Source organism: Rhinatrema bivittatum, chromosome 6 (assembly GCF_901001135.1).
Source record: "Rhinatrema bivittatum chromosome 6, aRhiBiv1.1, whole genome shotgun sequence".
NCBI classification, from domain to species: Eukaryota; Metazoa; Chordata; class Amphibia; order Gymnophiona; family Rhinatrematidae; genus Rhinatrema; species Rhinatrema bivittatum.
In genome coordinates, this window is record NC_042620.1 from 319939262 (window position 1) to 319962991 (window position 23730).

General features: G+C 42.9%; 1 protein-coding gene across 5 annotated transcripts in view; it reads right to left on the reverse strand.

Moving 5' to 3' along the window:
* The window catches only part of TBC1D8B (TBC1 domain family member 8B), a 508282-nt gene that overhangs the window by 283754 nt on the left and 200798 nt on the right, over nt 1–23730 (reverse strand). For all 5 annotated transcript variants that reach the window (XM_029607571.1, XM_029607568.1, XM_029607567.1 and 2 more), the window contains exons 9-10: nt 11570–11720; nt 3942–4156 (exon numbers count right to left, since the gene is read on the reverse strand). In XM_029607571.1, the coding sequence (XP_029463431.1) occupies nt 3942–4156; nt 11570–11720 (366 nt within the window). The remainder of the gene's footprint in view (nt 1–3941; nt 4157–11569; nt 11721–23730) is intronic.

The window sequence follows — 23730 nt, forward strand, 5'->3', positions numbered from 1 at the left end:
GAGCCATACAATATGTTTAAAACTAAATACAAGTAAATGTGTGCATTTTATGTAAGATCACACTTTTAAAGTACAATAAGTCCCTGAAAATATTACACCAGGCCTTAAGACACCAATACATCTCCTATTAGGAAAACGGACCAAGTCAGGCTGCTATAGAGTCCTACACAGAAACTACACGCCAGCAGAAAACCTCACCTGAATCACGTGCTGTCCCTCACCTAACATAGAATAAAGAGACCAAAACGCATAACAAGAAGCATGCAGAAAAAACTGAATTGGAAACTGCAACAAGCCAGAGTCTCTGTATGCAGTGTAACAAAGGAAAAAAGAAACATCACCCATCCTTATAAAACAAATCAAGAAATATAAAATCATCAGCAGTAAAACTGTACTAACAAAAAGAACATATTTCGAAACAGCTGATGAGTGGAATATCCAATAATTAAAAACTCATATAAAACATTTCCAGATACCAACAAAATATTTCAAAATAGCAGACACAAAGACCCAGTAATGAAAAATAATAAGGATACAACAATTTTTTTGCTCTGCATACCTGGGAACGTTTGATATCCAGGTGTCCTGAGATTGTTCTGAATTAGCAGGAGGTGGGGTGGTTTGCTTGGAACTTTCTCCTCTCTCAGTCACATACCAGCGCTCTCTCTCACACTGGCTCTCAATGACACACCTATACACACATGCTCTCAGTACTCACATATACACATGTTTTTTCTCTCTCACTTATATAGGCTCTTAATTACACATTTACACACATGCTGTCTATCTTTTCACGCTTACACACACACAGGCTTTCAATCACATATATACATGCTGTCTTTTTCTCTCACACACAGACTCTCATTCACATGCTTACAAACATGTCCTCTCTTCTCTCATTTACACACAGGCTTTCAATCACATACTCACATGCTCCCTCACCTAAATCAGCTCTCAGTCACACACAGACACACATGGTCTCTCTCTCTCATTTAAACACAGGCTCTCAATCACATACTCACATGCTCCATCACCTAAACCAGCTCTCAGTCACACACAGACACACATGATCTCTCTCTTACTTATACACACAGGCTCTTAATCATACATACACATGATTTCTCTCACACACAAAGGATCTCAATCATACACACATACTCTTTCACACAAACAGGTTTTCAATCACAAACTTACACATACAGGTTCCCAATGGTAAACTTACATTCATGCTCTCTCTCTCTCACAGGCAGGCTCTCAATCACAGACATACTCTCTTTCACATGTACAGGCTCTCAATCATTCACATACATGCGATCTCTCACTCACTCACACACACACACACACACACGCCCGGCCCCCCCGCGGCCCGGAAGAGGAAGTGGAGAGTATCGCGTGCCTGCACGGCAAGAAGAGGCCACGCTAGTGTGCTCGGCTTTGGCCCGAAGAAAAGAAGACTGCAGCGCGGCTCGGAGGAAAATGAAGAGGTTCAACCGTGGCCGATGGGACTCCGCCTCCGCGAGGGCTGAAAATGAAGGAGGTTAGTGTTGGGAGGAGGCTGCTGCTGCCGCGAGAGAGAGTGAGCTTGCTCTCTCTCTCCCCCACCCCGGGAACTCGCGGCAGCAGCAGCCTCCTCCCAACGCTAACCTCTTCATTTTCAGCCCTCGCGGAGTCCCATTGGCCGCGGTTGAACCTCTTCATTTTCCTCCGAGCCGCGCTGCAGTCTTCTTTTCTTCGGGCTGATGCCGAGCGCACTAGCGTGGCCTCTTCTTCCCGCGCACGCACCCGATACTCTCCACTTCCTCTTCCGGGCCGCGGGGGGGAGGCGGGAAGAAGAGAGCACGCCGGTGCCGCTGACTCCAGCTGTCCTGCCGCGTTCCGCCCGGGCTGACAGCATTTTAAGCCTGGGCGGAAGAGGACCGGGGAGCAGCTGGGTCAGCGGGAAAGTGTGGCGACACTTGTCTGCGAGCCAGATGCAGCCCTCAAAAGAGCCATATCTGGCTCGCGAGCCATGGGTTCCCGACCCCTGATCTGGACTGATCTAGGGCATGAACAAGAAGGGATGAATATAGCTAAAAGGAGCTAAAAGAAAAGGTAGGAATTCAGTTCATATTTAAATACACTATAAAATGGAAATGCCTTTATCTCTTCTGGAAAGTAGCTCATAATGGTGCTATGCCACTACCTACATATGAAGACATCTTAACCCAGTTAGCCCCTCCCTTGTTCATTGTAATTTCCTCTCTCAGTTGACTAAACAGACATGATGTGTCCTACGAATGCCGGTATAAAAAAGTGTTAAAATAAAATAAAAACATCTTTTCCTATTAGAGATGTTTCCAACATAATTCAATTTTTTCTCTTTTTTTGAACACAGTTTCCTCTTACTCCTTTAGGCTTTCAGCTCAACTGAAAACACAGCTAGCAACTTGCACTATGAGCCTTTATTTTCAACTATCCGGGGATTTTTCCTTATATTATATATCCTCTGCCAACTTAGTTTAATCTAGTCATTGCAGCAACAGTTCTCAGTGGAAGCCATTCACCAGGGCTCCTTTGCAACTCTGTACTTTTGAGTCTTTAATCTGGTCACTAGTTGTTGCCATTGTGCAATGCTTGATTCAGTCCCTTGAGAAACTAATTGCTGCATCTGTAGCATCCCCATTCCCGCCAACCTGGGGAGCAGAAGACCTGAGCCATGAATCCTGATGCATGGCAGTGTACAGCACTGCCACCTAGCCACTGGGCTGGCCCAATACAATAAATCTTTTCAATCACATCTGGTACTGACATTTTTAAAACTCAACAAGAAACAGAGTGAGAATAATAACTGTTGTATGCTTGACTGTATCGGCGACTTATGGTATATTTAAATTAGCCAACACACTTCAAAATTGCTCAGAAATTGTAGACGCACTCCGTGTAGCTGATATTTAACTACTATGTGTTTATGACTGTCATAATAGGCATCATCGTTTTAGCTCTCGCATATTTCAACTCTGCCTTATTTTTAATCATGTGGTCATTTCAGTTCATAATTGAAAAACTTATTCCATTTTTTTCAAAAAAGTTTTTTATGCACTTAAAATATTTCTATTAAAATTTGTATGTGTGCCTGGAATATGCACTTATCTTATTCTGTTGTTCCGTCTAGCTTCTTAATCGTCTTGCTTCAATTTGCAAGTGACTAGATGACCCAACACTGAACAGTGTTTCGGACTGCTGCAAACATTTTCCCAGCATTCTTTTGCTGGGTCGCAAAAGAACGCTGGGTCGCCATTGCTTAAATGGAGAAAAAATGAATTGAAAGAAGAAAAAATATTCACCCTTGAGAAAGGACTGGGAAAATGTTTGCTGCAGTCCGAAACACTGTTCAGTGTTGGGTCATCTAGTCACTTGCAAATTGAAGCAAGACGATTAAGAAGGTTGACGGAACAACAGAATAAGATAAGTGCATATTCCAGGCACACATACAAATTTTAATAGAAATATTTTAAGTGCATAAAAAACTTTTTTGAAAAAAATGGAATAAGTTTTTCAATTATGAACTGAAATGACCACATGATTAAAAATAAGGCAGAGTTGAAATATGCGAGAGCTAAAACGATGATGCCTATTATGACGGTCATAAACACATAGTAGTTAAATATCAGCTACACGGAGTGCGTCTACAATTTCTGAGCAATTTTGAAGTGTGTTGGCTAATTTAAATATACTGACATTTTTAAGCCATAATAAAGAAGCCTCAATTCAGATAACAAATAGGATCAGGATTCATACAGAACATCTGACATACTGAATGAACAGCAAAGAATCTAAACAGTATATTCTATTTATTTTATTTAATAAAAAATATGAATCGCTTTCTAGATTTCATTAAAATTGCCAAAGTGATGTACAGTTTCATAAAAATAATACAACAAAAAAACATAAAACAATTCTACCTGGCAATATCCAATTTTGGGATTCCTATATGCATATGCTGTAAGAACTCTCCGCAATGCAGAGATTCCAGTGTCGCTCTGAAAGGCTGGATGCTCTGGCAAAGAACGGCGCAAATCGCGCTCAATTTCATCAGTAGCCAAGTTAAAAGTACCCAAGGACTTCTCCACCAGTTCTGCATAATAGCCAGGGTTGGTAGCCATGTCATTAACAGCACCTGTAAAGATTTATACATTAGGTTTATTTTACTTATAAAAATTCCACAGAAGTAAATAAAATGCACTGGGCCAGGGTATACAGGCGCCAACACTAACAAGGTGCCATGCCTAAACTCCCTACCCTAGGGATTTGCCTCCTCAGACTGTACAACTTGGGCCCTCAATAGGAATACTCCTTCCAAGAGCTACAGAAGCCAAGGAGAGTGATGGACATTAGCCATGCCTTTTTAAGAAATCATTTTTAAACCATTTTATTCATTTTTAACAAATAATATTATATTAATATTTATACAGAAAATAAGTACTGATACATTGTAATAGTGACACATAATTGGAGAAAATAGAAAATAACAATAAGACTCAATCCTCTTACAAGCCCACAATAATTAGCAGGGGGGAGAAGAAATACAGGGAAGACAAATTTAAACAATTAAAGAATCTTAAAAGAAAAAGACATTCCTAGAGGTGTTCAAAGAACTATGTTTTCATTAACAAAACCTAAATAGTGGCTTCAATAGTACCAGAAGCAATATTAGCTTCAAGAAATATTCTCAGTTGTGACAGGTCAAAAAAAATATATCGCTCATTTCTATAATTTACAAGACACTTACATAGAAAATGAAGAAAAAATTCACCACGAATATTAAACACATCCTGCTCCAACTGCAGGAATTGCTTACCTCTAGCCTAAGTCTCAAGAGATACATTTGGAAAACACCAATTTTTTTTTACTCAAACAGATTCTTTATGTTTAAAGAAAATCTGCATAACAGAATTTTTTTTTTATCAGTCTCAAAAGGACAAAAAATATTAACAGGTAGCCTGCTAGGGAACCTCGTCTTATGAATTCTCTAAATAAGCAGACAGTTCTAAAGTGTCCACAGAAAGTTCAATTCTCAAATTTAAAAATCTCAATTTATTTTCTAACACTTCCAGCTTTCATTGTAATTTCACTGCAATTTTGAATTATTTGCAGACTTTCATTATTAGATTGAATCAAGGTTACCCTTCTTTCACAGTCATATTTCTCAGAAAAAGATATAACTGATTGCTCCACTCTCTCTATATTACATTTATTGTCTCATTATACAGTGATGATAAACTCCAGTCTTCGAGTGCCATAAACAGGCCAGGTTTTCAGGAAATCTACAATGAATATTCATGAGAAAAATTTCCATGCACTGCCTCCACGTTATGCAAATCTATCTGATGCATATTCATTGTGGATATCCTGAAAACCTGGCCTGTTTGAGGTACTTGAGGACTGAAGTTCGCCATCACTGCATTAGATATTTGATGCCTTCTAGCCTCTTGGAAATAGTAATATTCAAAGTACATATTGCCCTCCATATAGATTCTAGAGAGATCTCATATCACACCCTGCGAACGTTCATCTCAACTCCTGGTATCAAAGATGGAAGGACAGTCAAAGGCACTCCCAATGTTCCAGCCACCTGATCAGGTGCCACAGAGGTATCAGCCGACATCTCCATCTGCTCCTCTCAGCTAGTCCCGGCTAAGGAAACTACAGCCGTTGGACTTTGCATACTCAGGTGCTGACCAGCTTTAACAACCCCTAGCGATTTTCCAACTTCTGGTTTACCGTGTCAATGGGGGATTCAGCTCCGGAGGAGGCCAACAGCGATGGTCGTGGGAGAATTGATTACTGCTCCAAGCTGAGGGATACCTCAGCCTCGGACTGGGAGAGGCTACTCTCTCAAACCTGGCAATAAGAGGCCTTGGCCACGGAAAGCAAGTGTTGCTTACCTGTAACAGGTGTTCTCACAGGACAGCAGGATGTTAGTCCTCACATATGGGTGACATCACAGGATGGAGCCTGTACAGAAAGCTTTTCTGTCAAAGTTTCTACAAAGCTTTGACTGACACTGGCACACTGAGTGCACTGAGCATGCTCAGCCTGCAATTATCCCTGTGAGCTACAGGTGTCTCCCTCAGTCTCGTCTTATAGCTAAAAGCGCAAGCGAAACTAAAATAAAAGTAAAAACATATACAGACCCAACTCCGCAGGGTGGCGGGTGGGTTTCGTGAGGACTAACATCCTGCTGTCCTGTGAGAACACCTGTTACAGGTAAGCAACACTTGCTTTCTCACAGGACAAGCAGGATGGTAGTCCTCACATATGGGTGAGTACTTGAGGATGCCCGAGAGTGCACCAATGCATCCCTTAACTTACTTAGTCTTCCACAGCTCCCATAGACTGTTTTCATACTGTTGACGTCCAGAACCTATGCTCATGTTTTTACTCATCAATAAGAAATTTCTCCCTTCTCCCTCCTCCCCCCCCCTCCACAAACAACCTTCCTTCCCCCTCCCCCCCATTAGCAAACCTCCCTCCCCATGTGCTAGTCTCGCTCTAATAGTGCATACTGCTACTGTTCCTAGTTATGTTATGTTATATTATCCAAGTTGTTCACTCCCTTGTTCATTGTAAGACATATGTTTGTCATTGTTTTCTACTTGTTATAATGTAAACCGGAGTGATAAGTAATTCTGTTACCTGAACTTCGGTATAAAAAAAGTTATAAATAAATAAATAAGACGCGCGAAAGACGCAATGATGGGAGTGGAATTTGGAACGGAGGACATCCTGAAACCCTTAACGGGTTGGTGGAAGGATGTTGGGTAGTTAAACCGAAAAGAATAAGAGTAGACGGACTGGCCAAACATGGAGCATGCCAGCTAGTCGTATCTATGGGAATAGACGTGATCACTTTAGGGGCATCCAGGGACTGGAGAAGCTCCATCATCTGGTGCCAATCTGTCCTGCGTAACCTATTTCCAACGTGACGTACCAACACCCTTCTGCCTGCCTGGTGGGGTTCAGGATGCCCTCTACCAAATTCCACCCCAGTTGTTGTGCCTGTTGCACGGCGTTGGGTACATTTGGTGCATGTTCAGACATCCTCAGCTCGGTACTCACCCATATGTGAGGACTACCATCCTGCTTGTCCTGTGAGAAAGCAAGTGTTGTTTACCTGTAGCAGGTGTTCTCACAGGGCAGCAGGATGCTAGTCCTCATGAAACCCGCCCGCCGCCCCGCAGTGTTGGGTTCGTAACGTTTTGTTTTATTTTTTTCGGCACTGCCTGTAGCTATCAAATAAGACTGAAGGGGGACCCCTGCTGGCTGCAGGGTTAGTGCCATGCTGGGCATGCCCAGTAGGGGCCAGTCAAAGTTCTGGAAACTTTGACAGAAGTTTTCCGTGATTGGGCTCCATCCTGATGATGTCACCCATATGTGAGGACTACCATCCTGCTTGTCCTATGAGAAACTGAAGAACGCCAATGGAGCTCAGAGTTTACTCGTCTGACCTCTAGGATGCCAACTTGATTCCCCTGGCTCATCTTTTCTATCTTCCTCCAGGATACATTTAATAGCAAATTACTTCACAACAGCAGCACTGTTCAGAGCAGATTCTATGGAGTCTCCCTGGTGGCAGGACTGCAGTGACTGCACCTCCTTCTTCCTACCTGCACAGCCCCGAAAAAGCAAGCTTTGTGGTTTGTGCCCACATGAGTGGGAAGGAGGCGGCGCAATTGCCATGGCTGTAAGCATCAACTCTGGCCCTGTGGGGCTGGAAGAAAGGAACAGGACTCAGGAGGCAGAGCAGCACTGGCCGGGCCTGCATGGCCAAAGACAGGAACTGGAGCAGTGGTAGCCCCAAAAAATGGGTGAGAGGAGTCATCCTGATGGCTGTATGAGCCCAAAGAGGCTGCTGTAGGTTACTCTGTGTGCACGCGCGCATATGTGAAGCATAGAATGTGTGTGAGTAAGAGAATGTATGCACATGAGTAAGCATGCCTGTAAGTGTTGGAGTATGTATGTATATGCAACAAACCCCCCCCCCCCCCACTACTAATTCACAACAATCTCAGGGTGACTGGAAATCAAAAGTTCCCAGGTGGGAAGATCAAGGGATATTTTTAACATTATTTGTTTTAATTATTGGGTGTTATTTGATGTCTGCTGTTTCGAAATATTTTATTGAAACTTGGTAAATTTTTAAAAATGTGTATATTCTGAGGTCACATAAGAACATAAGACTTGCCATACTGGGTCAGCCCAAGAGTCCATCAAGCCCAGTATCCTGTTTCCAACAGTGGCCAATCCAGGTCACAAGTACCTAGTAGGATCCCAAGTGGCATACAGAGTCCAAGCTGCTTATCCCAAGAATAAGCAGTGGATTTCTGCAACTCAACCTTAATAATGGTTTATGGACTTTTCCTTCAGGAACTTGCCCAAACTGTTTTGAAACACACCTACACTAATAGCTTTCACTATATCCTCTAGCAACAAATTCCAGAACGTAATTATGTATTGAGTAAAAAAATATTTTCTCTTATTTAGTTTTAAATATATTACCTAGTAAATTCATTGTGTGTCCCCTAGTCTTTATACTTTTTGAAAGAGTAAACCAGAGGTTCCCAATCTTTTTTGTGTCATTGCACACTGGCATTGGGCTCACTTCATCACAGCATGCCAGCACCTTCCTTATTCCCACTCCCCTGTCATCATTCTCTTTTCTTTCTCCTCCCCCCCCAATTCCTGGCATCATCCTCTTTACTCTTTTCTCTCCCCCCATATCCCAACCACTCAAATCATCACCAACTTTTCCCCTCTCTTCCCTCTCCCTTCACTCTACTGCAATTCTCATCTTCTTTCCACCAGCCTTGGTAACATCACATTCTCTTGCCTTTCTTCTCCCTCCCCCACCACCTCTTGTATCATCACCTTCTCCTCCCAACCCTCTCTCCCTATCCCCCAGCATAATCACCTTCTCTTCCCTTTCTCTCTACCCCTTAGCATCAACATCTTCTCTTTCCTTTTCCTTCCCCTCTACCCCCTTCATCACATTCTTTCCTTTTCTCTCTCCTATACCCCCATGCATCATTACCCTCTCTTTTCTTCTCTCCCCTTCTATCACCCTGCATCATCTTCTCTTTCCTTTTCCCTCTCCTCACCCCCTGGTATTATACCTTTCCTACCCTCTCCTTCCACCCCTCCCCCAATATAATCTCCATCAACGTCTCTCCTACCTGCTTCCCTCCTTGACATCAGTACTTTCTCTTTTCTTCCCTTCCCTCTCCCCCAATACCCCCAGCTTCCTATCAAATTCAACTGCCTCTTCCAGCAGCACTTACCTGCTGCTGCTTCGCTCTCCTCTGCGTGTTTCCCTCTGTAATCAGAACTGCATGGGGCCAACAGGACTTGTAAGTCTCCAGGGTCCTCCATACCATTTCAACTGCTGAGGAGAGCCAGCAGAGGGGAAAACAGAAGCAGCAGCCAATAAGCGCTGTTCTCTGACTCCCCATGCCAGTGGGAGGATATCCTGCAGGCCACCTACTGTAGGGGAAAGAGAAACTGAAGACTGTTGCAGCACACCAGAACAACAGCTGCGGCGCACCGGCTGGGAAACGCTGTAGTAAACAACTGATTAACGTTTACTCTTTCCATTCCACTCATTATTTTATAAACTTCTATCATATCTCCCCTCAGCCATCTCTTCTCCAAGTCCCAATCTCTTTAGCCTTTCTTCATAGGGAAATCATTCCATCCCCTTTATCATTTTGGTTGCCCTTCTCTGTACCTTTTCTAATTCTGCTATATCATTTTGAGATATGGTGACCAGAACTGTACACAGTACTCAATATGAGGTCGCACCATGGCATTATGATATTCTCTGTTTTAGTCTCCATTCCTTTCCTAATAATGCCTAGCATTCTATTTGCTTTCTTGGCTGCTGCTGCTGCACTCTGAGCAGAAGATTTCAATGTATTTACGATGCCTACATCCTTATCCTGAATGGTGAATCCTAATGTGGAACTAATGTAGCTATAATTTGGGTTACTCTTTCTTAAGTTCATCACTTTACACTTATCCACATTAAATTTCATTTGCTATTTTCATGCCCAGTTTCCCAATTTTGCAAGTTCCTCTTACAATTTTTCACAATCTTCTGATTTATCAACTTTGAATAATTTTGTGTCATCTGCAAATTTGATCACCTCACTTGTTCCCATGTGTTCCCAGTAGTCCCAGAACAGAGCCCTGGGGCATTCTACTATTCCCCTTTCTCCAATGGAAAAATCTACCATTTAGACCTACTCTTTATTTTCTATCTTTTAACCAGTTGGCAATCCACAATTGGACACTTCTTCCTCTCCCATGACACTTTAATTTCCTAAGACGTCTCTCACGAGGGACTTTGTCAAATGCTTTCTGGCAATCCAGATACACTATATCAACTGGCTCACCTTTATCCACATGTTTATTTACACTTAAAAAAAAATGTAGCAAATTGGTGAGGCAAGACTTCATTTGGCTAAATCCATGTTGGCTTTGTCCCATTAAACTATGCCTATGCTCAGCAATTTTATTCTTTATGATAGTAACTCTGCTGTTCGTAGAAACTATCAGTGAAGATTTAATGTGATTTGGAGTTATGAAAGGTGAAAGAAAAATATATTTGTTCCATGTTCTCTCTACCTTGCATCAAACCAGGTAGAGAGAACATGGTACAAATGTATTCTTCTTTCACCACACCAAATCACATTAAATCTTCACTGATAGAAATTGCGCTGTTCAAATGTATGACTGTGCATGTAAAACTGACCCCCAAACCCCAACTTACCCGACAAACCTCACCCCGAGAACACAATGCCCTCTCTTTACAGTGGTATAAAAAGTTCAGATATAAGTGAGCCTCCACAGATATGTTCTCTCTCTCTCTCTCCTCCCCTCCCGAACCACAATTCGCATTGAAAACGTTTTTGGCCGGTAACGCACAGCTAACAAGCACAACACAGGAAAAAGGTGTAGTTATTTCCAGCGTTAAAACCTGCATTGCTGTGCGTTACTCTGTCGCATGCCACACTAACTGACCCTCATTTCCATTTACTCCGCCCAAATTCCTCCCACTTGAATACAAATATAAAATTTGCATATGCTGATGTACCTAACAGTTACTTGTTTTGAAAAGTTTTTGAAAGGTTCCATTAGTCGCTAACACCATTATGAACTGCCTAAGTACTTTAGGGTTTATGCTGACATGCATCCCATATAGGCATATATAAAATATATAAATAAAATACAGTCAATCGGTTAAAGAATGGACACAGGAAGGACTTTAAAAAAAAAAGGGGTGTGACCATTATTTAAAAAATGCACAATAAAAGAACTAAAATACAATAGGACAAAAATACACAAGTCCCAGAGGAAAAGGACAAAAAGAGGGTAATGAGTACTCCAGACAGTGAAACAATTTAAACAGTATTGCTGCTTTAAGAAGAGTGTATCTTTAGCTGAGAATAAAGGTGCCCAGAGTGTAGAAGTCTGTATCATTTCTGCAACAAACAATGGAGAAAATACAAACACTTTTATACCAAGTTTATACCTGAAAAGAGTAACCAGAGCTCTCCTCTTAGTGTCTCAGGAATTCCCCGAACGACCAAGTCTCGTGTTTTCCTTATACGAAACATACTAACACCACGTCCACATTCTGTAAACATAATATTCCATGACTGCTCCTTCATCTTTTCTTTCAGCTAAGAAAAAAACAAAAACATTAGAAAAACATAACTCTCAAAAAGAGATGTGCTTAGAGGATAAAGCAAAATTGCTTACCTTGTAATAGGTGTTAACCCAGAAAAGCAGGATGTAGTCCTCGCATATGGGTGACGTCACTGATGGAGCCCTAGTGCGAGAAAAATTTCTGTCAAAGTTTCTAGAAACTTTTGACTGGCCCTGTGAGGCTACTGAGCATGCCCAGCATGCCATGATATTCTCTGCCACAGGGGTCTCTCTCTAGTCTCGTATGTAGCAAAATGCTTTAGCAAAAATAAAATAATAAAGGTATAAGACCCAACTCCGCGGGGTGGCGGGTGGGATTCATGAGGACTACATCCTGCTGTCCTGGGATAACACCTATTACAAGGTAAGCAATTTTGCTTTATCCCAGGACAAGCAGGATGCTAGTCCTCACATATGGGTGATTAGCAAGCTATAGGCTGAGTCATTTTGTAGTGAAGCAACAATGAAAAATTGTTGGTGAAAATGAGTCAGCTGAAGATCACAGCAGATTGGATGTAGAAGGAGTTGGGATTAAACTGGAAACAAGTTCTTTAAGACAGATTGTCCATAGGCTGACTCTTGTCGTCCTTCTTTATCCAAACAGTAATGAGCTGCAAAGGTGTGAAGAGAACTCCATTTTGCTGCTTTACATATGGCAAGGAATGGCACTGAATGATAGTGTGCTACTGAGGTTGACATTGCTCTTATTGAATGCGCCTTTACTCGTCCTTGGAGAGGAAGGCCTGCTTTTATAGCAAAACTGTATGCAATCTGCTAACCAGTTACATAGAGTATGTTTACCCACTGCCTTTCCCAGTTTGTTTGGATCAGAAGAAACAAACAGTTGAGTGGATTTCCTGTGGACTGCAGTGCGGTCTAAGTAAAAGGCTAACGCACATTTACAGTCCAAGGTGAGTAATGAGGCCTTGAAAAGAATGTTGGTAAAACTATGGATTGTTTCAGTGGAATTCCGTAACTACCTTGGGGAGGAATTTTGGATGTGTTCGGAGAACCACTCTGTCATGAAGGAATTTTATGTAAGGTGAGTACGTGACAAGTGCTTGTAACTCACTAATCCCCCTAGCAGAAGTAACTGCTTTGAGGAAGATAGTTTTCCATGTGAGAAATTTAAGATCACAGGAATTCATGGGTTCAAAGGGAGAACGCATGAGTCTTGTTAAGATCAGATTCAGGTCCCATTCTGTGACTGGTGGCCGAATTGGTGGTTTATGGTGAGTTAAACCTCTCATGAACCTAGTGATGAGAGGTTGCGTGGATATAGGTGCATCTCCCAGCTTGTTATGGTAAGCCAAGATTGCACTTAAATGTACTCTAACAGATGAAGTCTGAAGACCAGAGTCTGAAAGTTGACAAATAGTCTAAGAGAGAAGTTGTGGGGCAGGAGAAAGGATCAATACTCTTTTGCCTACAGCACAAAGTAAACCTTTTCCATTTTGAAGAATAGTTCTTTCGTGTGGAAGGTTTGCGTGAAGCTAGAAGTACTTGAGATACATTGGATGAAAGACTGAGTGGCTGTAAAATCAAGCTTTCAACATCCATGCTGTCAGGGAGGGGATTGAAGGTTGGGATGGCGCAACCAACCCTGATCCTGAGTTATGAGATTGGGAGCTACACCCAGGCGAATTGGATCCCTGATCGAGAGGTCTAGAAGTGTGGGAAACCATACTTGTCGAGGCCAATACGGGGCTATGAGGATCATGGACCCCTTGTCCTGTTGTAGCTTCACTAGAGGTTTAGTTATGAGCGGTATTGGAGGATACTAGTATAGTAGGCCTGAGTTCCAAGGGCGAGCAAAGGCGTCCTTGACTAGCTGGTTTTTCTGTTTGTGTAAAGAACAGAACTTGTCCACTTTGTGATTCAGGTGTGATGCAAAGAGGTCTATTGTCGGTTGACCCCAACGTTGAAAGATCCTGGTCGCAACTGAGGGATCCAGGGATCATTTGTGTGGTTGGAATTGACGACTGAGTCGATCCACTAGTACATTTTGAATGCCTGCCAGATAAGTGGCCCAGAGAAACATTGAGTGTGTTAGGGCCCAGGCCCAAATCTGTGCAGCTTCTTGACAAAGGAGATACGAGCCCGTACCTCCCTGTTTGTTGATGTACCACATGGCTACTGTGTTGTCCGTTTGGATTAGAACAGTCTTGTGTGAAAGGCAGTCCTTGAACGCATGCAGCGCATAACGTATAGCTCGAAGCTCCAGGAAATTTATTTGAAATGTTGCTTCGAGGTTTGTCCAAGTCCCCTGGGTTTGGAGATTGTCTATGTGAGCTCCCCAACCCAAGGTGGATGTTAAAGTTATCTGTGGGACTGGTTGCTGAAAAGATAGGCCTTTGCACAAGTTGTCCATGATTGCCCACCAAAGAAGAGATAATCTTAGTTGGTGGGTCACTTGAATTGGAGAAGGTAGTGGTTGAATGGCTTGGATCCATTGTGATCTTAAAGTCCATTGGGTAACTCTCATGGCGAGCCGTGCCATAGGAGTGACATGAACTGTGGAGGCCATGTGGCCTAGTAAGGTTAGAAATTGATGAGCTGTCGCTTGTTTCTGTGAGTAAATGGATTTTGCCAGGACGGAAAGTGTCCTTGCCCGATCTTCGGGTAGAAAGGCTCTTGATAGGATAGTGTTCAGGTCTGCACCTATGAATTGAAGTAGGTGAGATGGAGTAAGGTGGGATTTTTGATAGTTGATGAGAAAACCCATGGAGTGAAGTAGAGAAATCGTTCGACTGAGAGAAGTGAGAGCTCCTTGTTGAGATTGACTTCTGATGAGCCAGTCTAGATATGGACAGTTTGTTTGTGTAAGTGTCCTGCTATTACTGCCAGACATTTTGTGAATACTCTGGGAGCAGAGGCTAGTCCGAATGGCAGAACTCTGTACTGGAAATGTTGATGGCCCACCATGAAGCGTAGGTACTTGCGATGAGGAGGGAATATTGGAATGTGAGCGTAAGCATCTTGAAGATCCAGAGAACAAAGCCAATCTCCTGTTTGAAGCAGTGGAAGCATGGTGCCTAAAGAAACCATCCTGAACTTTTCTTTTTTCAGAAATTTGCTGAGATTTCTGAGGTCTAGGATGGGACGAAGGCCTCCGGTTTTCTTTGAAATGAGGAAATAACAGGAATAGAATACTCTGCTGTGGAAAGAAACTCGGTGGAGATTCTGGTGGAATTGAGAGGAAATTGAGTTTGTAACCTCTAGAGACTATGGAGAGTACCCATTGGTCTGATGTTATTCTTAGCCAATGTGTGTGAAAATAGGATACTCTTCCTCCTACTGGCAGGTCTGGTCGAGGATTCAGGAGATGGACTTGTTCTCTGGCCTGTATTTCAAAAGCCCGCAGCTGGGCCTGTCTGTGGAGGAGGTTGCGGGCGAGTAGTTCTTGGCTGTCTAGCTTGGGAACGCTGTTGTGGACTAGTTGATCTACCCCTAGAGGCTTGGGGGTAGTATCGCCTTGTCCTGTAGTATGGGCGTCTGGTTTCTCTCCTAGGTTGTTGACGAGGAGGTTGTGTAGAGGGTTCTTGTGGAACCTGTGACAACTGACGTAAGGTCTCTGTATGCTCCTTAAGCTGTTGTGCGGCATCTTGGACCTTTTCGCCAAACAAGTTGTCCCCCACACACGGCAAGTCAACAAGTTTATCCTGGACCTCAGACCTGAGGTCCGAGGCCTTAAGCCATGCCCATCTACGAGCGGTGATTCCAGCAGCTGCTGTTCTGGAAGCCGTCTCAAAATTGTCGTAGGCCACCCTCACCTCATGTTTTCCGGCTTCTAGGCCTTTATGGACTATGGCCTGTGCTGCCTCCTGGAATTGTGTAGGTAAAGAAGTGACAAATTCTTCCATCTGCTTCCAGAGATTTCTCTGATACTGTGTCATATACAGTTGATAAGAAGAGATTCTGGCATTCAGGATGGCGCCTTGATACACCTTTCTTCCAAGGGAATCCAGAAACCGGTGCTCTTTACCCGATGGGGTTGATGAGTGTGGGCGGATACGCTTAGATTTTTTCTGGGCAGATTCCACTACCACAGATTGATGTGGTAGCTGTGGTTTTTGGTATCCTGGAGCTGCCTGTACCAAATATGTAGTGTCTTCACGCTTGTTTACTGCCGAGACAGAACATGGGTGCTCCCAGATGCGGTGTTGGAGATCCAAGAGCACTTCATGTATTGGAATAGCCAATACTTGCTTTGGTGGGTCAACAAACTGAAGGACTTCTAAAGTTTGTTGCCTTGTATCTTGTTCTGCAGTCAGCTTAAAAGGAATGGTGTCTGCCATGTCCTGTATGAAGGTGGAGAAAGACAAATCTTCTGGTGGGGACTTTTTTCTTTGGTCTGGAGGTGAAGGCTCAGAGACATGAAGTTCTCAGAAGATGTGTCAGTCTACTGATCATCTGAAGAGTCATCTGGATCATCTCTATATGGAGATCGTGGGGGAAACCTGGGTGGGTGATGGCCTGAAGGGCCTGGCTGTGGATTATCAGAGGGGATTAAAGGAGAAACGTTCTCCAATGTTTTTGGTGGAAGTTTGTTGATGACATCTTGATATCTCTGTAAAAGACGCTGAAAAAATGCCAGATCATGGGGTTCAGGATCTTCAGATGGTGGTTGCATCGATGGAATAGTGGTTGGTATCGATGCAGGCGTTGTTAGAGGTGCCCGCAACAGTGTTGAAGACGTCGACTGTGTTGGCATCGAGATCAGCCTCGAAGAGGTCGATTGTATTTGTGCATAAGTGGATGTCGATGCCGTGATGAATCTCTTTGCAGTCATCGATTCCATGCTTAACCTCTGTGTCGATATTGACACCAGCATCTGTAAATTTTCTGGCATCGATGCTGTGTGCATCGGCGGGACTGCCGGAGTTGTTTGTTGATCCTTTAAAGCCTGTATAACCGCTTGTCTGATGAGGTCTGACAATTCCGGCGTTACAACTAATGGAACCAGAGCAGTTGTAAGCGGTGGCGGAGGCTGAGGTATCAGATCCTGCACAGAGCCCTGTGGAGAATCTGGTATCGATGGCTGTGGCAGAAGAGGCCCAGGCGCTGAAGGAACCGATGTTTCTTGGTTCCGTGGCCGCTTCGCTGTCAAATCTTCCTGGGGAATGGATCCGGACGTCGATGGACGTCGATGTTTCGTTTTATGTTGATCGGCAGACTTCGATGCTGTGGACGACGGTGGGGAAGGATGATCTCCCGATCCTTCCAGGCGAGGTTTTTTAAGTAAGATGCGTTTAGTAGCTCCGGCCGGAGACGACTTCGATGACGTCGGGGGAGATGGAATAAGTTGTAGGTGGAACAAATGTTCCATTTTCTCTTGCCTCGCTTTCCTTCCCTTCGCCGTCATCTCCGCGCATTTTGGACAATTATTAACATCATGTTTTTCACCTAGATACATGACACACTCTAGGTGTGGGTCGGTGATAGACATTGTTCTGTTACATACAGGGCATTTTTTGAAGCCCATAGCCATTTTTAGGTCGACAGCTGTCAATGAAAGAATGATAGTTCATGAGAAAAAAATATTTTACTCAAAGAGCAAAATATGAGACCGAGGTACTCACCAGACGGTGGAAAACCCCGAGAGACTCCAATGAGAGAGAACATTATAGAAAAATATGTGACTTTTCAGTCAGAAATTGTTGTGAGAGACTCGCAACGGCTCCTGTCCCGCGATGCCTACAGCAGCGCGGAAAAACGAAGACTAGAGAGAGACCCCTGTGGTATAGAATATCATGGCATCCTGGGCATGCTCAGTGGCCTCACAGGGCCAGTCAAAAGTTTCTAGAAACTTTGACAGAAAGTTTTCCCGCACTAGGGCTCCGTCAGTGACGTCACCCATATGTGAGGATTAGTATCCTGCTTGTCCTGGGATAATAAGGTTTCTGAACCCCATTCATAACTAGTCTATATTAGTACTGAGATATTCTGCAAGTCAGTAAACTACACAAAAGTTGGGTTAATTCCATAGCCCATTCCTAGATAGCAACCCTTTCAGAGTTTGCTTATATGGCGCCTCTTTGAGATTACAAGGCAGAAGATGAAGGGCCTATGAACAACTAACCATTTAAGATGGAGAAGTTGCCAAAAAAATAAAAAGCAGGGACTGCAAAGAGAGGTGTAAGTCTCATAGGGATGTATTCCTGAGTTGGCATGTTATACCCCCTATCTGCCCATATTCAAGTCGTACCTAAAATCCTACCCTTTTGAGGTTGCTTTTAAACCATAAATTCTTGCTCTTGCCAGTCCTAACCTTGATGATTTTAACTATATGTGCTATAAGATTTTCTGAAACTTATTTGTCTGGTCTACATGTCTTGAATAAATGGTCAGCTCTACGAAGCATGGACTGTTTGCATGTCTGTACAGTATTGCATTCACCTACCAATGTTATAGAAATAACAATTAGTAGTAATTAATATGGTCTAGATACAATACATGCAAATTCATGTCTGGGAATAAGTACAAACTTCCTATACCTTTATTAAAGAGGGCAAAGGCAGGAGAAGACCAGATATCTAGGAAAGGAAAAATAATCCCCCAATACATTTCTGCTTTTAAACAAACAAACTCATGAGTAGCACGGCATAAAGGTCTTTGTTTTTAGAATATTAGGCACTGCTATGGAATTAAACAAATGACACAACAGATTGTTATTACTAATTGATGCGTGACAAAGTCAGTAGCTCAAAAGAGCTGCTTTCATGGTGGTTGATATCACAAAAGCAGTTTGACAGTCAGGGGTGTCACAAGTGATAAGCAAATGGAAGCTAGTACCAGAGGTATGTCCTGTGCAGTCATTTTCAGCTGTGGACTAGCTGTGTCATCTGAGGTGGGGAACACTTTCCTCCCTGACATTGTTGCATCTAGTGATGGTCCTGCTGCTGACATTGACAACTTTCTTTGCATTTATTTTTATAGTTGGATTATCTGACAGTATAATCTTGAGCTTCCTATTACTTGTGGAAAATCGGCACTGTGATGGTGTCAGAGGTGGTGAGCCACATAGCTCTGCAGCTTATAGGGCTTCTTTTATTTGTCTTTCTTCTGGACATTGGAAGTTTTATTGCATTATTATTATTTCTTGGATTTAGCTTATGCCCATATTCTAAATATGGCTTTCGTAATTATTTGACAATTACATATTGTGTTGCAGTTTATTATTTTTGTATCTTCCATTAATACTTGGATAGTTCTGGCACATGGTTTTATGAATATGGAATGTATTTAACATAATAAAGTATATCTGCAAGTGTCAATGAACCTTCGCCTAACTAGACCAGAGCTTCATCACCCTCTGGAAATCCTCCCATGTCTCGAATTTCAGTAATGTTTTTGAAAATTTGGCACATGGTTTCCCTGGTTTAACTCCTATCAAGATCTCTTCTAATTTGCCTTCCAGTCCCATTTGTGAGTTTGTTTGTTGCAACTTCATAATGTAATGACTAAATTCCAAATAAGCATAAAAGTCTTTTTGGGGCAAATGGTATTTATTTTGCAGCTCTTGAAAACTATGTAATATGGTAGTTTTTTCAGTAAACATTTGAGAGAAATGAGATTTTTCTTTTGCCGCTCCTTAAACACATTGTTTTCCAAACCTGGAAGAAATTGAGGATTCCCACAAGGTCAAAAAAATGTGTAATTTTGTCTTCTGGCCCTTTACTCTTTCGAAACATCTGCCATGCTTTTCTACAGGAAGTTATTATCATGTACTGATCAGGATCAAACGGAAATTCCCTCAACTCTAATTGCAACACTGCAGATAGGACCAACCTTCAAACCAAATTTTCAAACATTTTTTGAGGGGAGACATAGGAGGATCCCAAAAACCAGTCCACAACATGTCTCAGCATACATGCCAAATTATAACATACTAAGTTGGATAACTCAGGCCTCCTTGTAAATGGGGCTTCATTAAATCCATTAAGGGCACACTTGCTTTTTTTCCATGCTCTAGAAAAGATCTGAATTTCCTATTTAACTCATGCACATTATTCAGAGTCAGCCAGATGGGTAGCATCTGCAGTAGGTAAAGCTACTTGGGAATCTCCATCATTTTAAGTAAATTGATCCTGTTAGGGACAATGGTAAATTGGTGCATAGTTTTAAATTTTTCTTCATATTTTAAAATAATGGAGTCACATTTGCCTTGTATAAAAGATCAATTGCCACTGGGATTTTTATACTTAAATACCTCATTTCATCTTGTAACCACTTCAAAGGGAAAGAAGTGCCCCATTGGTCCTTTAAATTCCCATAAATCTCCAGTGCCTCCGATTTGTCTTGATTTATCTTTAACACCACAAAACTTCCCAACTGAGATTGATATTCAATTACCTTATACAGTGACACCCTGGAATTCAAATGGTAGATCAAAACGTTGTCAGCAAATGCTTCCACCTTAAAGAAGGTGCTCCGGACTTCTAACCCTGTTATTGATCTATCTTCCTCAATTTTCCTCAGAAGTGGGTCTATAGACATTGGGGTAGATTTTCATATGTACGCCCGATTTTATAACATACACGCACATGTTATAAAATTGGGGGTCGGCGCGCGCAAGGGAGTCGGCCCGCACCGAGCCGTGCTGCCTTCCCCCGTTCCCTCCCAAGCTGCTCCGAAACTGGAGCGGCATGGAAGGGAACTTCCCTACCCCCCACCCCACCTTCCCTTCCCCCCTACCTTTTTCTTTTTTTTCTTTTGTTTTTAAAACTTACTTCAGCCCTGGGGCTGAAGTAAGTTGCGCATGCCGACCGACTGCCGGCACGCGATCCCCGGCACAACGGCAAATGGCTGCTGTGCCGGGATCCTCTGACCCCGCCCCTTTTTGCAAGCCCTGGGACTTACATGCGTCCTGGGGCTATAGGCCCGGCACGCGTAACCTTTTGAAAATCCGGCCCATTATGTATAACAGGGGAGATAGGCATCCCTGTCTAACCCCTCTACTTACCTTAAAAGCAGAGGATCTGACCCCATTGCTAAGATGTGCAATATTGGATTGTCATATAAAAGTAGGATATTCTTTACAATATTGCCGTGAAACCAAATCTGGATAACATCGAAAACAAGGCCAAGACACTCGATCAAAGGCTTTTTTGGAGTCGAATCCAACGGCCATAGCAGGGATTTGCTGATTTTTACAACAGACCATTGCTGTGATTAACTTGGTAATATGAGTGCCTGCTGTTCTTCCTTTTACAAAGCTCACCTGGTTGGCCATAATGATGAAAGGGAACACTAGACTTAATCTATCTGCTAGAATCTTGGCATAGATTTTCAAGTCATAATTGAGCAGTGAGATAGGCCTATAAGATGAAAGGGAAACTGGGTCTTTCCCTGATTTACAGGCCGATACAGTAAGGTGCGGTAGAAAGAGGTGCGTTAGGGCCGGGCGCACCCACGTTTGCCACACACACAGAGTTCGGATCACATACCGCTCGATACTCTATTTAAATGGCATGCAAATGCAAGCCGCGTCCATGAAGCGCAATCAGAGACCTTGGGGTAATACTAGACAATCGTCTAAACCTTAAGAAAATGGTCAACACAACCTCCAAAGACTGTTTCTTCAGATTACAGATTCTAAAACGACTTAAACCACTCTTATTCTTCCACGACTTCAGGACAATCCTCCAAGTGCTACTGTTCGCCAAAATAGACTACCTGCAGTGCCCTTTTCTTAGGCCTTCCCAAATCCACTACCAAACCACTGCAGATGTTACAAAATGCGGCTGCGAGATTGCTGACCAGTACCAGCCGCAGCGAACACATCTCTCCCATCAGGAACCTACACTGGTTACCAGTTAATTTCAGAATTCTATACAAATCAATCACCGTAATTCATAAAACTATCCATCATCATCTTCAACTCAACCTGGAAATCCCATTAAAACTCCACTCCTCTAACAGACCAACTAGAGATATTCTCAAAGGCACCCTGAAATTTCCCCCTACTAAAGCTTCACGCCTCTCGATGACCAAAGACAGAGCTTTTTCGATAGCTGGCCCATCTATCTGGAATAACATCCCTTCAAGTCTCAGAGTGGAGCCTTGCCTGTTAACTTTTAGAAAAAGACTTAAAACCTGGCTCTTTCACCAAGCCTTCGCCGACCCACCAGACAATCACTAGTTGTCCTTCACGCTTACCCGTTATGGTGATTATACTCACGAATGGACTCTGACTCTCCCAGGTTAAAGCACCATTAAGCTTTAACCCGTACGCCCTATGGCATCACTTCATATTTATTTCCTGCCTTATCTTCTTTCCAGCTTGTTGCAAGCTTCCAAGTTCTCTTCCCTGTTGATTGTAACTTTGACTCATTCCTACCTACTGTTTATCTTTCGTTTACTTGAATAGTTACCCCAGTTTTTATTCTTGTTAATTGTAAACCGATCCGATATGGTTATTTACTATGAAGGTCGGTATATAAAACTGTTAAATAAATAAATAAATATATTGGCCTGTTAGCTAGTACTGTTATATATGCTGTGCTGAAATCCCTTGGGAGGTTTCTTTTCTATAAAGCATAGTCATAGAATTTACTCATGGGACCCACCACTTGCTGCTTTAAAATTTTATAAGAAAACCCATCTGGACCTGGTGCCTTCCCCTGCTTGCTCATACTTATCACATTTAATATTTCATAAGCTTGTATGGGCCTGTTAATAAAGAATAGCTGATGTGCTGTAGTTTTGGTGATAGAAATGTTTTGGAAGAAAAGCAAGTTTGCTTACCGTAAACTGTGTTTCTGTAGATAGCAGGATGAATTAGCCATGCTGTCATGGGAACTGTCCATCAGACCCAGGAGGCGGAGCTTCTGAGTAGAACACAGAGCTTTGCTCTGTGCGGCTGCGCATGCCTTCCCACGCAGAAAAACAGTCTCTCCTCAGTCTGTGATTTAGTAGCGTACACACGTAAGTGGTTTGACTATCCAGGGAGGTGGGTGGGCCAGTATGGCTAATTCATCCTATCTACGGAAACACCGTTTCCGGTAAGCAAACTTGCTTTTTCCCATTGATAGCAGGGCTGAATTAGCCATGCTGTTATGGGAGTCCTAAGCTCCCAATCACGCACACGGGTATTTAGTAAGATATTATGCGTGATATAAGATTGTGGATAGTCAAGTAAAGTTTCAGGTGGACATAGTTTGCAGAATAACTCGTCCGAGTTTAGCATCATTAGTTGTCTGTTGATCCAGACAATAGTGAGATGTGAACGTATGTACAGATGACCAGGTGGCCGCCTTGCAAATGTCTATGGCTGCCACATGTCTTAGATGGGCCAGGGAGGCCAACACTGCCCTCACTTGATGTGCATTAGGTTGCAAAGGCAAGGTTAAGTTTGTTTTGTGTAACAGAATTGAATGCATTGGGTTATCCAGCTAGATATGGTCCGTTTTGCTACCGGTAGACCGGGAGCGTTCGGGTTGAAAGAGACAAATAGTTTAGAGGCTCTTGACTCGGAATGCGTTCTTTTATAATATGCTAGTGCTCTATTGCAGTCCAATGTGTGCAGCAATCTTTCTCTATCATTTTTGGTGAGGCTTGGGAAATAATGTGGGTAATTCAATTGATTGGTTCAAGTGGAACTGGCTGACCACTTTCGGAAGGAATGAAGGTTGTGTGCGAAGTACCACCTTGTTATGATAGAATTGCATATATGGGCGGTAGTGTACTAGAGCCTGCAATTCACTGACTCTGCGTGCGGATGTTAAGGCAATGAGAAATAATGTGTGCCTCCTCCATTGGAGGAAAGGGGGTTACCATTAGTTGTTCCAGTACGACATTAAGATTCTATGGTATCAGCGGCTTGGAAAACGGAGGCGAGTCAGGCCCTTTAGGAAACGGGAAATACAGGGTTGGACAGAGATGGGTTGTCCTCTATACGGCTGGTGATAGGCCGCTATTGCACTGAGATGTACTCTAATTGAAGAAGTCGCCAATCCCGTAGTGTATAATGAGTGAAGATAG